Source organism: Mandrillus leucophaeus, unplaced genomic scaffold (genome assembly GCF_000951045.1).
Source record: "Mandrillus leucophaeus isolate KB7577 unplaced genomic scaffold, Mleu.le_1.0 Scaffold629, whole genome shotgun sequence".
Taxonomy (NCBI): Eukaryota; Metazoa; Chordata; class Mammalia; order Primates; family Cercopithecidae; genus Mandrillus; species Mandrillus leucophaeus.
Window position 1 is genome coordinate 1,864,187 of NW_012106797.1, and position 14,413 is coordinate 1,878,599.

Genomic DNA, 14,413 nt, shown 5'->3' on the forward strand with positions numbered 1-14,413 from the left:
AAAAAAAAAAAAACAGCTCAACATCACTGATCATCAGAAAAAATGCAAATCAAAACCACAATGAAGATACCATCTCACACCAGTCAGAATGGCTACTACATAAAAGTCAAAAAATAACAGATGCTGACAAGGATATGGAGAAACGGTAACACTTATACACTGTTGGTAAGAGTGTAAATTATTTCAACCATTGCAGAAAGGAGTATGGCAATTCCTCAAAGAACTAAAAACAGAAGTACCATTCAATCCAACAATCCCATTACTGGGTATATACCCAGAGAAATATAACTACGTCATTCTACCATAAAGACACATGAATATGAATGTTCACTGCAGCACTATTCACAATAGCAAAGACATGGAATCAACCTAAATGCCCACCAGTGACAGACTGGATAAAGAAAATGTGGTACATATACACCATGGAATACCATGTAGCCTTAAAGGAATGAGATTATGTTCTTTGCAGGAACACGGACGGAGCTGGAGACCGCTATGTTTAGCAAACTAACGCAGGAGCAGAAAACCAAATGTTGCCTGTTCTCACTCATTAGCAGGAGCTAAATGATTAGAACTCATAAACACAAAGGAAACAATAGACACTGGGGCCTCCTTGAAGGTGAAGGGTGGGAGAAGGGAGAGGATCAGAAAAAATAACTATTAGGTACTAGATTTAGTACCTGGGTGAAGAAATAATCTGTACAACAAGCCCCCATGACACGAGTTTACCTATAAAACAAACCTGCACATGTGCCCCTGAACCTAAAATAATAATTTTTAAAAAAGGAAAAATTGGGACGGAGGCTCACACCTGTAATCCCAGCACTTTGGGAGGTGGAGGCAGGCGAATCACCTGAGGTCAGAAGTTTGAGACCAGCCTAGCCAACATGGTGAAACCCTATCTCTACAAAAATAAATAAATAAAATTAGCCTGGCATGCTGGCGGGTGCCTGTAACCCCAGCTACTCAGGAGGCTGAGGCAGGAGAATCGCTTGAATCCTTGAATCTGGGAGGCAGAGGTCTTTCAAGTTTCCTTTGGAGAGTCCAAGAAAGATTCCATGTAAACTAGCAGTATTTGAAATGGGCATTAAATAGTAAGAATTTGATAGATTGAGCCGAGATCGCGCCACTGCACTCCAGCCTGGGTGACAAGAACGAGACTCTGTCTCAAAAAAAAAAAAGGAGAAATTGTTCTTTTCCTTTGATCATCCAGAACACTCTGGACCTCTAAAGGCACCCAAATTCTGTCTAAACGTCCATCCCCAATAATACTACTCATAAACAGGTAACTGTGTTCCCATGTGACAGACACTCTCCTAAGTGTTTCACATGCATTAATTTAATTTTTACAACCACCACATGAGGAGGGTACTACTATTGTCCCATTGTACCGGTGAGGAAGCTGAGGCACAGGCAGGTTAAGTGATTATTTAGATCGCAGAACTATTAAGTGGCAGAACGGGGATGTGAACCCAGGGAGTCAGGCTCCACAGAATACATGTTCTTTACCTCAACACTGTGTAAGTTCTGACTACACTCTATGCTAGTCTACACTAGATTCTGTTAAGGGCAAATATTTTTTTTTTCTATCCCAAAACAGTGTCTTTCACAAAGTAGGAATTCAAGTATAAGTGGATTGTTTAAACTCCTTTTGGTCACAAAATATGCTCTACTCAAGCTATGCCTGTTCTTAAGTAATCAGAAATGGCCACTGCATACACAGAAAAGATGAAAAAAAATGAGGTGAAAACCTCTGGGAGGAGTGGAAAGCAAAAGTTGAATGGGTAGAAAGTTTTGAAGACCAAGTAGAGATTTTTAAAGGGGAGGGAGGGGACTGCAGGTTATTGAGGACAGAGACATTAAACTTGTGCTTTGGAAGATTAACCTGAGAGCAGCAATGTTTACATGGAATGGATGAATAAGAAATGGAGAGAGTGAGAGGGCAGGATGCTGTCAGAGTCATCCCACATGCGAAAGGAGGACAGCTGAGACTCTGATGGTCAGAATGAGAAGAAAGAGGAAAAGGTGTTTCCTTTATTCAAAAAGATGTTTTGAATAAAGAAATTACAATATGTGTTAGATATAGGAAGATTTTAAAAATAAAAAAGGAAACTAAACTAGGTTTATTTTCTAAGTTTCTAGACTGGTACACCACTGAAAGAAACTGCATCAATTAGAAAAGCAGATTTTAAAATTGAGCTTTCTAAAAAAATAAATAAATAAATACAGACCAGGCACAGTGGCTCATACCTGTAATCCCAGCACTTTGGGAGGCCAAGGCAAGAGAATTACTTGAGCCCAGGAAGGAGTTCAAGACCAGCCTGGGCAACGTAGGGAGACCCTGTGTCTACAAAAAAAATTTAAAAATTAGCTGGGCATGGTGGTGCACACTTGTGGTCTCAGCTACTTGGAAGGCTGAGGTGGGAGGATCTCATCAGCCAGGGAGATTGAGGCTACAGTGAGCAGTTTTCCTGCTATTGCCCCACAGCCTGGGTGACAGAGCTAGACCCTGTCTCAAAAAAAAAAAAAAAAAAGAAGAAGAAGAATAAATACAGTTTACCTGTAAAACACCCTTAATCACAGCTGCTTCATGGAATTAGCCATTCCATACGCTGACAGGCACAATGATTTTTTGAAGGGCTAGACCCAGAGAGGTCTTAACTCTTTTATAAGTCTGTCATTTCTTACCTACCTACAGATAACCTATAGAAAACACACATTTTTTTAAGGCCAGGTTTCTGGCATCCATCAAGCCTAATCATAAGACTGTTCAAAACAAACAAACAACAACAACAACAAAAAAACAACCTTCAAAGTCCTTTTGCTCAACCCCCCTCCTGACTACACCATGCCAAGCAGCCAGCAAGTCATCAATCGCCAGTCTCTACCCTTATGGGGATGGAATACTTACTGTTTCACAGGCAATCCATTCCATGTTTTAAAGTGTTCTATTGAACAGTCTCCCCTACGTTAAGTTTAAGTCTGTCTGCCTGTAACGTTCACCCATTTGTTCTAATGATGTCTTCTGGGAAGATACTGAGTCAGTCTAATCTTTTTCCAAGTAACAGCTCCTCAAATATTTAGAGACAGTATCATGAACTCACCAACGATTCTCTGACAAATGGCTCTCATAACAATTGTTAGCCTGGGTATCCTGACAACACAGTGCATAGCAATCCTGTACCCACTGGATCAGCAAGCTCGTTGAAGGAGCTGCTGCACATCAGAGCCTCGCACAATTTCTGGCATACTGTGGACTCGCAACATATGATTCTTTGTAAATGACTCAGTAAATGGACAAATCCATCTGCTAATAGAATTTTCAAACGTGGCCTTTCTTAACTGGTTGTATCATCTACCTACAAACAACTTTATTAAATTCTGTCTGTCCTCAAAACTCAAATAAATTTCATATAAAGAAAATACAAATTCAGAAGTAATCTGGAAGACAGGCAGGTAAATGAAACATCTTACTAGGAAACCTCAATAGGGGAAAGGCATTTGTATGGTATACATATAAGGTATTTTGGAATGTCTGAATTTGTATTACATGTACATATCACTTTTTCGATTAAAAGACATAAATAATAAAGTGATTTATTATTAAAATAATAAAGTTATTTCCATTTTAATTCATCCTAGTGGAATAGTAACGGTATAGTGTGAATTGTGTCTTCTCTAATAAAAAGATGTGTCCTGGGCCGGGCACGGTGGCTCACGTGTGTAATCCCAGCACTTTGGGAGGTCGAGGCAGGTGGATCACAAGGTCAGGAGATCGAGACTACCCTGGCTAACACAGTGAAACCCTGTCTCTACCAAAAAAAAAAAATACAAAAAATGAGCCAGGCACTGTGGCAGGTGCTTGTAGTCCCAGCTACTTAGGAGGCTGAGGCAGGAGAATGGCATGAACCTGGGAGGCGGAGCTTACAGTGAGCGGAGATCAGGCCACTGCACTCCAGCCTGGGCGACAGAGCGAGACTCCGTCTCAAAAAAAAAAAAAAAAGATATGTCCTGCCATTTAAACAGAGAATAACCAAATAAGCACCTAGAAGTAATATTAGATTTAATCTAGACCAGAGGCATTCAACAATTTTGAGGATAACCCACAGTAAGAAATACATTTTATATTGCAGCCTAGTATGCATATACAAATATGCAACTAATACAAAACTTTCACAAAGCAGTACTTATAACTACCTTGGATGTAGTCTGATACTTTATTTAACACTGTCAAACACAATCTCACTAAATTGATATCATGGCCCACTATTAGGTCACAATCTACAGTTTAAAAAACACCGTTCAGGCCGGGTGCAGTGGCTCATGCCTATAATCCCAGCATTTTGGGAGGCCGAGGTGGGCGGATCACCTGAGGTCAGGAGTTCAAGACAAGCCTGGCCAACACAGCGAAACCCCATCTCTACTAAACATATGAAAATTAGCCAGGTGTGGTGGCGCACCCCTGTAGTCCCAGCTACTTAGGAGGCTGAGGCATGAGAATTGCTTGAACCTGGGAGGCAGAGGTTGCAGTGAGCAGAGATCACGCCATTCACCGCACTTTAGCCTGGCCAACAGAGCGAGACTCAGTCTCAAAAAAAAAAAAAACCACTGTTCTAATCCAAGCCCACTCTACTATTTTCGACCAATTTATTGATGACAAAGGTTATGTTTCAGCTTAGATAAATGGCTTGTACAGAGTCAAGTAGCTGATTCATTCAGTTAGCTCCTGCCGTATGCCAGCACTGCACTATGGAAAATGATAAAGGAGACACAGCTCCTGGCTTCATGGAAGCTGCAAATAGTTGGGCAGACAGATGAGGCAACCAACTGTTCAGTAGATTCCTGTGCAGTGAAGTGTTAACAAGGGCCACCAAGGAGGGGCCTCTAAATCAGACAGAGAGAGCTGAGGAAGACCAGCGGATGACAGCAGAGGCCAGACTAAACCCAGCTCTCACTGTTCTTGGCGTGCAATCTTACTTACCTTTGGCACACCTTCAACAAATACGCAGGGACCACCTGCCACAGGGAGTTGGGGGGGAACCAAATACACCCCAAACTAACTCATTCACAGATACTCCTAATTCCCACAGCAGTTGAACCTTATGGGTCTTTTCTCTTCGTATGTCCCTACAATCTAGTGGACACTCACAAAAGTATTGCTTCCTCCTTCTCATCTCCCCGCTTGCTCTGCAAGCGAGGAACTCATGATCCTTCTGCCACTTCCCTTCTTAATTGACTCTGGGGGGAAAAAAAGAAAAAACAAAGCCCTAAGAGAATATTTAACATTCAAAGTACATAATTCAAATCAAGTACCCACACATACATTTTACATGATATGTTTTTAGGATTAAATAAACAGGCTAAAGTTTCTTAAGTTGAATTTACAAGGACTTCAGTATGCAGGTCATTCTACTGGTATTCAGATACGAATGCAGAAATCTCACCACACAATTGTTGCTGTCCTGGTAGTAGGACTCAGAACCATGAAGGCTAGGATCCATAAAAATAATTGCAAGCCTTTGTCCCTCTCTTCAAAATATGAAGAGAATGGGTTTCAGTTTTATTAACCAGAAAACATAAACAGACACACATATACAGGGTTCTAAACCTCCACTAGATAAGAAACCCAAAGTTATCCTTTTCAAAGCTTCTGAGGTATATCTAGTAACTTAAAAATAATGTAATTCCAAACAGAACCAGCTAACTAGCTCAGAGCTAAAACTGACGGTTAGCAAGTTATGGGAATATCAATCAAATCAGAATATGAATCTTTACACTGGAAAAAAAAAAAGAGCTATTGGGTATTATTTCAACATCTACTACAAAAATGTTGGTACTTCTTTTAAGGTCTAATTACATCTTACCTCCTGAACCCTTGGTTATAGATGTTTTCCTTGGGCTCAGACCATACTCTTGCTAAGTAGTTCTGCTTCACCAACTAGACTTCCTCAATTGTTGTTCCCCCTTCTATCCCACCTTTGCCTGCAATTTCATCTAACACTTCCAAAAGAAAAGGAACATGCTAAGAATGGTTTACTTTATATCACAGAATCGACTATCTTCCTTAAAATCTATTCTCTAGGAAAAAGCTAAAAATAATGTCAGAAAAATTCATTTGAATTCTATTATCTCTGTTATTAATTCTATTTTGTTCATTAATCTCTAGTACTCACCATGTGACCCCTAGTATGTCACCTAACTTTTTTCCAGCTTAATCTTTTTTTATTTCTAAATTAAAGTAAACAAAACATGCTTTTGCTATCTTCTCACAGAAATTCGAAGGATTAATGAAATAACAGAAACTGCTTTGGAACTCTTGGAAGGGAAGAGTATACAAACTGGGTTCACTTTGCACATATCGATTTAAAAAAAACAAGAACGCACTATGACAATGCATTTAACGAACGTGGGCAATGCTTTCTTTAAAGAAGGCTCAAATATATTCTATTAGCCTTGTCTACAAAGTAAGCATTTTGATGCAACTGTAATTTTCCAACATTCACAAAAAGAATTTGCAAATATGCATTACCATCTGCCTCAACTTACTTTTGTTTTTAAAATACTCAAAAAATGTCCAGTCTAAATAACTGATTTAAATTAAGACCAATCAGTTATTGAATGCATACTATGGGCCAGGCACTTGATACCATCTTACTCAGAACTCGCACACAGATTAAAAGGTGAAGTCTGCAATCCCTATTTTGCAGATGAAGAAACTGAGGCCAAGTGAGGCTAGGTTCCGTAATGAGGAGCCATGCTACCAGCGAGAGTCAGAGGCAGGACTCAAGAGCAGCCAGCAAAGCCTGCACTCCATCACCACACTGTGATGATTCCTCTTCAAATATTCACTTTTGGGGAATCTAAAAAAACAAGCACCATAAACAAGTTTAGTCACCTACTAAATTACTTATTAAATACATTAGTCTTTCAATTCCAAGCCACTGAAAGGATAAACAAAGAGGTCCTTCAGAAGCCCTAGCTACTGCTATCATGTGTGTATATGCTATTCATGGGTATATCATGACCTGGAAGCAGTGGGAAATAAAAATGACACATTGTCACAAAGGAGCACTGAGGCACATTTTCAACCCTTGGAAATAGAGGACTTGCAGCAGGGATACTAGGGAAAAACAAGATCTAAAGCAATCCTGTATCATTCATATAATTCAGGCATTAAATGTATCATCATTTTCCTCAACAACTGCTCTGTTTTTATTATCAATTAACACTAAAGATTTAACACATTAATGCTTGCTGAAAAATTAATTGTTAAAATAATCTCTATAACATTAATGGACCTCAGTATCACTCAATGCACTCTAAGAATACAAACACACACACACAAAGAATAGAAAACAGGCAAACTGAAGGAAGCAGATTTGCTACACAAAAATATCTTTAATTTACCTAAAAGTTAACCCACTTGTTTAAATAATAACATTTCTGTTTAGATTATTTATTTACATACAACTTTTCAGAAGCTTGTGTTGGTTTAAGCAAGGCCTATTGATGACCATCTCAGGCATATCTTTCTAGCTAATGCCCACCTTGTGGATAAATATTAATAATGTGTAAAAACATCCAATATCTTATTCAGTCTTTTCCTGGGCCCATCTGTTCCCTAAAAGTCACACTTTACTCACGAGTATGCTATTTCAGTCAAATTAACTTGCCTAAGTCTGAGAAAAATTCTGCTCCCTGTCTCCACTATTCTGTATGGGGGAAAAAAAATGTAATAAAATGTAATGTCACTGCTGGTCAACTATCAAGAAGAGTAATGAAGGAGAATATCATGGAAGAGAAAAAGGCTGGCCCAATGCAAAGGGATGGGAAAAGGAGGAGGCAGGGTAAGGGTTGGAGGGAGGTGCTCTAAAACAATAAGAGGAGGAAGAGAAGATGATGAACTGGCACAGGCCTCCCAGTTTCTAACATTAAGTTCCAAACCTAGCTCTGATTTTTTCTGACCTTGGGCAAATCTCTGGTTTCTCTGTATCTTACTGTGGCTCCAGCAAGTTAGAGAAAATCAAGCCAGAGGAAAGCTTCTTATAATACTGTCATCAAATGCCAGTCTTGCTACTAATAGAGGAAGAAAAGCTAAGCTACCTGTGACCACACACACACACACACACACACACACACACACACACAGAGTAATAAATATGGTATTAATGAACCCTCTAATTTGTTGGAAATGATTTTTAATTCATGAAATGCAAATCATTTGGTGTCAATTCCTTTACCCTCCTCCCATTCTAAACAATTCATTCCATTTTCAGGTTTGCCTTTAGGACATTTTCCCTGACATTTGTATCTTCGATTTATTCTACTCCTTTAACTAAATAACTTATTCTTTAAAACGAAAATAGAATTCACCTCCCTTAAGTATTAGTGTCTTGGAGGTCCTTATAAAATAGTTGATCTGATCCATCCCACTCTCAATTAACCTTCACTGCATCCAGTTATATTTTTAATCTCTCCAACCTTTTTTTTCCTTGCTGTTCTTCTTTAGGGCCCACTCCAATATACAGTATCTCTTTGTGATAAAGTCACAGTCTAAATTCAATGCCTTGTTGTCAACTCAGAAACTGAGACACAGATCACCACCTTCCTGCTTTGACATAGATACTTCAGTACATGCAGGCTTGAGCTAAAATGATACGGGCTGCCAGATGCCACTGGAAACACATATATTGTCTACTTTCCACTTATATTCAGTTCAATTTCAGAACTGTAGTTTTTCGGGGATTTTTGTAAAAATAAATTGACATACTATAATTTTTTATCCTGATTAGTTTGCATTATATCTGACTACCTTCATTTTACATATGCATTTGAAAGTTGTCTCATACTTTATCCTGTCAGTTCTCTTTTTATACATACATCAGCTTCATATTTTCTTATATATTCTTACCCAGTATACTTAGAACTCAATAAATACATGTTCATTGGTTTTATGTGTCCATATTTCTCAAGAGTTCCAGTAGGAGTCATACCGAATGCCAGCTTGGCTGCTTACTAGCCATATGATTCTGGGTGAATGACTTGTCTCTCCAACCCTGAATTTTCTCCCCTATTGACATGGGGATATGGAAACAGGTAAGGAATAGAAGGTATGAAAAGTGTCTAGCAGAATCCACGTCTGCCACCCCATAATGGCTAAGCAAATGTTGGCCCCCTTTTTCCCCTCTACTTTATAAAATGTATTTAGTATAACATAATCCACAAGAATTTTTAAATCAATGCAGAGAGTGTAAGAAATTGCAATGCAAACTTGGACTAGGATAAATTGCAAAACTTTGGCCATACAGAAAATTAAATTGGATCATTCTATATAGCATATGAGCTTGGGACTCTCTTGACTTGGCTCTGGTAGCAGAGGAAAAAAAATAATCTATTTCTTTCTGGATACTTGAAGTCCCTCTAACATAAATCACAATAATGAATAAAACTTCATAATTTAACTTACTAGCCCTGCAAAAGGTACTACCTAAGAAGATCTAACACTCTAAATGTATGCTCCATTGATAGAGAACCTGATAGCCTACCCTCTAATCCAGCTAAAGATTAAGTTTCCATTCCTCCAAGGTTCTGGGTGACTGCCCAACTTCATTCGTAAAGAAGTTAAATCAAGTGCAGTTTTGGATAACTGTTAATCATAAGTAGATTCTAAAACAGAGATATCCTATCCAGTCCAGTTACCTTAGTTGTATTGCTTCTCACACATTGTTAATAAAAAAAGAATTCATTTGACGGTGGTAATTAAGTACCACCAACTGTGAATTTGTGATAACCTAAACATATATTATATAATGTTAATTCAGCAAAAATATTTTTGTGATTTCAAGTTCTACCAATTCATTGTTGGATGAAGAAAAGTTCATGTTTTGACTTTATTTATAGACCCTTGGGAACTATGAAGTATGGTTCTCAATAATTATGACATTTTAATTCTTAGCACCATTTTATCTAATAATACTTAGAAGTAATTTCTTGAAAAATATCAGCATAATCACTTTTTTTAAATGTTTTATTTCATCCCCATTAATCACAAAACTTTTTCTATTTGTGCAGAATTGAGAGTCTATTTACAACTCAGACTAGAATAAAATAATGTGGACTCTTCTGCCTATATAATTAGCGTTGAAAAACTAATGCTTCTAACAAGCGTGTCATTTTAAAACATCTGCGTATTAGCAACTAGTACAGTTTTCACTTAACACCTCTATAAACGAGTTTTATGCATTCTAATAACATACTTAAATAAACAATCCAATTACATTTTAAAACTCTCTTTAACAATGTCTAAAATAGCAAAGAAAAATACTTATCTGTTAATAAACGTTGCTTCTACCTAAAGGGTCACCTCAAATTTTCTGTGAAACGAGGCAAGGTAAACATATATAAATAAATATGAATAAAATCATTAACATAGTTAACTTCTTGTTTACTATTATTATTTGAGACAGAGTCTTGCTCTGTCAGCCATGCCGGAGTGCAGTGGCACGATCCTGGCTCACTACAGCCTTGACCTCCTGGACTCAAGTGATCCTCCTACCTCAGCATCCCGAGTAGTTGGCACTACAGGCATGCTCCACCACACCTGGCTAATTTTTTTTTGTTTTTTTGTAGAGACAAGATCTCACTATGTTGCCTAGACTGGTCTCAAACTCCTGAGCTCAAGCAATCCTCCCGCCTTGCCTTCCCAAAATGCTGGGGTTACAGGCATGAGCACTGTGCCTGGCCAGCTTCTTATTAATACAGGCAGCATTTATATAGGGAGCAAGAAAGAAGTTAAAAGTATTTATCAGAGGAAACAGTAAACTTCAATATGAAGGATGCAATATGGCACAGAGATTCTAGAACATGGGTTATAGTGATCAACACCTCTAGTTGAATCTTAGCTCCATTGTTTTCATATTAAATTAAATTATCCTTGAGTGAGTTACTCAAACTCTCTAAATCTTAATTTCCTCTTCTGTAAAATGGAAATCATAAGAGTACCTACCTCTTTGGGGTTTTATGAGGACTAAACGAGATTATTCATATAAAAGCACCCAGAATAGTACCTACAAATAACAAGCAGTCAATAAATGTTAACCATTATTATCATCACCACTGTACTATAAATATATGTATATGTATAATGAAAATAGTTGAATAAATTTAATTCTTCTGTATACAAACCAGACCAATAGGCAGACCTAAGCCAGCTAGTAAACCCCTATGTTGAGATTAGAGGTCTCAGGTTCTATTCATTAGATCTTAAGCTGCCTCTCATTGCCAACATATATCTCATTCTGCACCACCAAAAGAACAATCTGGTTACTCATGCTATATCAAATTAATATGCACGTTCATCACTTCAGCAAGAAAATCACAAACAAGTGGTTCATTCATGACTCATTTTATTCATAACAATCTCAAACCTGTCACCCAAAAACCAGCTTTTACAGCGACCGCTAAATGAAGTAAACATATTCACATCCGAATTCATTCATTGGTGTCAAAAAAACTCAATATAAACAAACTGTCTGAGAGAAGATACAGTTAGTCCACTAAATAAGGATTGTTGAGAAAATGCATCATTATTTTGTAGAGAAGAAGCTTAAGTCAAGAGCAAACACAATTAATTTACACAAGTGATGACCCTTGGTTTTTATGGCTGCGTTCAATAACTGCACATTAGATCAGAGTCTTAAAATGAAAACAGTTTCGTGTAAAAGAGTAAAGTTGCATCCTTAGTAAAGAAACGTATTTTTATTGCAAAATTCCTGGATAATGACAAGAAAGCACTAAGATGTTACAGTAGAAAATGGATACAATTTTTTCCACCTAGGCTGAATATCTTATCAAAATAGAAAACTCCATTTTCCCTAAGGTTGGCTTATAATTGGAAATTAGATTCCTCAATAATTCAATGACCGAAATCTTTATTAAAGTCAAATGACCTTCCTAATTAAATTTTCTCCTTAATATATAAGCTCTGCTAGGCAGGTGTTATCTCTACATATAATACAGACTTTACATATGGATTAAATGACCTTTTTCCTCTGTGTTCACCCTTTTCTTTGATTTGACATTCTAACGGTTAATTAGTGGTAAAACTTTTTAAAGTACAACAAATTACTAATGCACTCTGGTAAGTGTTCTGATTGTTATAGTTGTAATGTCCCTATTTTTTATTCCATCTTGAAAAATATTCAAGCTTAAATATTTTACTCTTCTAGATTTCTTTTTTCAAATTATCATTTCAAAAGAACATAGCTACTGTGGGGAAATGTGTACAATTTTATTATAACATTAAGAAGAATGTTAGGATTTCAAAACCTAGAAAGTAGAATTGTGATATGTGCATAAAATTGACATTAAGTTCAAAAGCTCTGACTACAAACAATGCACTTACATATAATATAGGCTCATCCAAATAAATATATGGAAGATGCATAAAAATATGGTAATTTCATTTGAAATACTTACAATTTTAATCTAAGTATTTGTTTAAAAAACAAAGATAGTTAAATAACTCTTAAAGTGTCATGACAAAAATGCCCTGGCATTTGGAAAGCCAAAAATATATTATCAAAACTCACTCTTTGGATGCCACTTTAAATCTAGTAAATTTCATTGGCAACAAATCAAAGAAAGTAACTGTTATATGTTTGAAATAACACATTTATCCATCACTTCACCAGAAGGCTAAGATGACGTACGCAAAATACTTTACCTTCACTTTGCTCATTAATCAAAAAAATGTATAAAAATGGGGTGTAGTAATTAAGTGAATTACTCAAGGATACAAAGCAATTTTTACTTTATTAGGTTTCTTATCTTTCTAGTTCATATAGGAAAAAAAAGTATCATCTGAAAGATGGAACATCATTTGGGAGAAAGGAATATGTACTTTATGAACATTGGCATTTCCAAAGGAAATGTGGGCATATCCAGCTCTAAATTTTACACATCATCAAACACTAACAAAAAAAGAAAAAAGGAACAGAAACAGGAATCTTCTGCATTCCAAGTCACAAATGAGTCAAATAAAAAGAATAAAGTACAATCTCGCCAGCATTTTTTCTTGGATACTGTACATTTCTACCTGATTTTCTACTACTAGGAAACAGATTTCAGCTTTCATAATGCTTTCAAATGGGCTCTTCTTAGCAAATGTCTGCACTCTTCAGTCTAGGCCATTAAGGTAACTTAATCCCTCATGAATTGCTCAGTGGAAGAAATGCTGATTCCCAATTCAAAAATTAATTCTTTAGCTGTTTCTGTATTAAGAGTCATGAGGAAAACCACAGCTACAATTTAGATTCAGAATGTTATCTTGAAGGCTAGCAAGACAAATAGGAGCTTAGAGAACGGAAGATGATGCTGGGGGAGGGGGCGCAGTGAGAGTGCGAGAAAGATGCTGGTCAGTTCCGAGATGATGCAGGAATGACATGGCACCTGGACAACACAAGTCCACCCACTGCCAAGTCTGTGCCTAGGGCTCTCTCACAGTTGTCTGGAGCTGTGAATAGGTGCACACGCAAACACACCACCTTTTATTCCTCGACTCTCCGAGAGGAGAATGGTGGGGGAGCGTCTCCGGATAAAGCTTCACCACAACAAACGACGTCTTTCTCCTCGCACCCCGCCTCCCCAGCTAGAGGCAGGCAACAGTAGACAGCTGAGAGGAACGAGAACCCAGGCAGAAGGAAAGCATCTCCACCTAGGGGAGGGGGCTCGGGGGATAAAGCCCCACAGCCTCGCAGGGAGCCTCGCGGAGGGCGACAGGAAAAGGAGGCGGGTGTTGAGCCGGGAAAACAGGAGAGGGGCACTGGGAAGCTTTCGGCGCGCTACGCAGGGAGGCTGCCCGGGGCTGGCGCGCACCGAGGGGGTGGGGGTCGATCCCGGGGCGGAACCCTCCCCCGACTCCCCGACTGGAGGACAGGGAGGAAATGGCTTTGTATCGCACGATGAAAGGCAGGCAGGAGGGCCACCCGGCGGGGGGTGGCAGGGGACGGAGGATGCCCAGAGCTGGAGGACCCCGCCCGCCCCACGGACACCGCCACTCTGCCCCCCATTCCACCGCAGCGCCTGGTCCACCCACCCTCTGGCTCCCGCTGCCCGTCCACGTTCCAACGGCCCGGAGCGGGGTCGCCCCCCGCCGCATCCTCACTCAGCGCCCTGCGCGCTCACCTGCCCACGAAGTTCTCGAGCACCGAGCTCTTGCCGGCGCTCTGGCCGCCCACCACGGCGATCTGCGGCAGCTCCAGCAGGCAGCTCTGTCCCAGCGCCGAAAAGGCGTCCTGCAGACGGTTCACCAGTGGGATCAGCTCCTCCATCTCCCGGTTCCCCATCTTGCCCGAGGCGCCAGCGACCAGCTCGCCTCTACGACCTGACCGGGAGTAGGGGCCGCGCTGCCCTG

The 14,413-nt window shown here is 39.1% G+C and overlaps 1 protein-coding gene across 6 annotated transcripts in view; it reads right to left on the reverse strand.

The window, feature by feature from the left end:
• DNM3 (dynamin 3) overlaps positions 1–14,407 on the reverse strand; it is a 557,709-nt gene extending 543,302 nt beyond the window's left edge. For all 6 annotated transcript variants that reach the window (XM_012000434.1, XM_012000433.1, XM_012000431.1 and 3 more), the window contains exon 1: positions 14,185–14,407. In XM_012000434.1, coding sequence (XP_011855824.1) covers positions 14,185–14,345 — 161 coding nt within the window. In that variant the 5' untranslated portion in view covers positions 14,346–14,407. The remainder of the gene's footprint in view (positions 1–14,184) is intronic.
• Between the last annotated feature and the right edge of the window lie 6 nt (positions 14,408–14,413).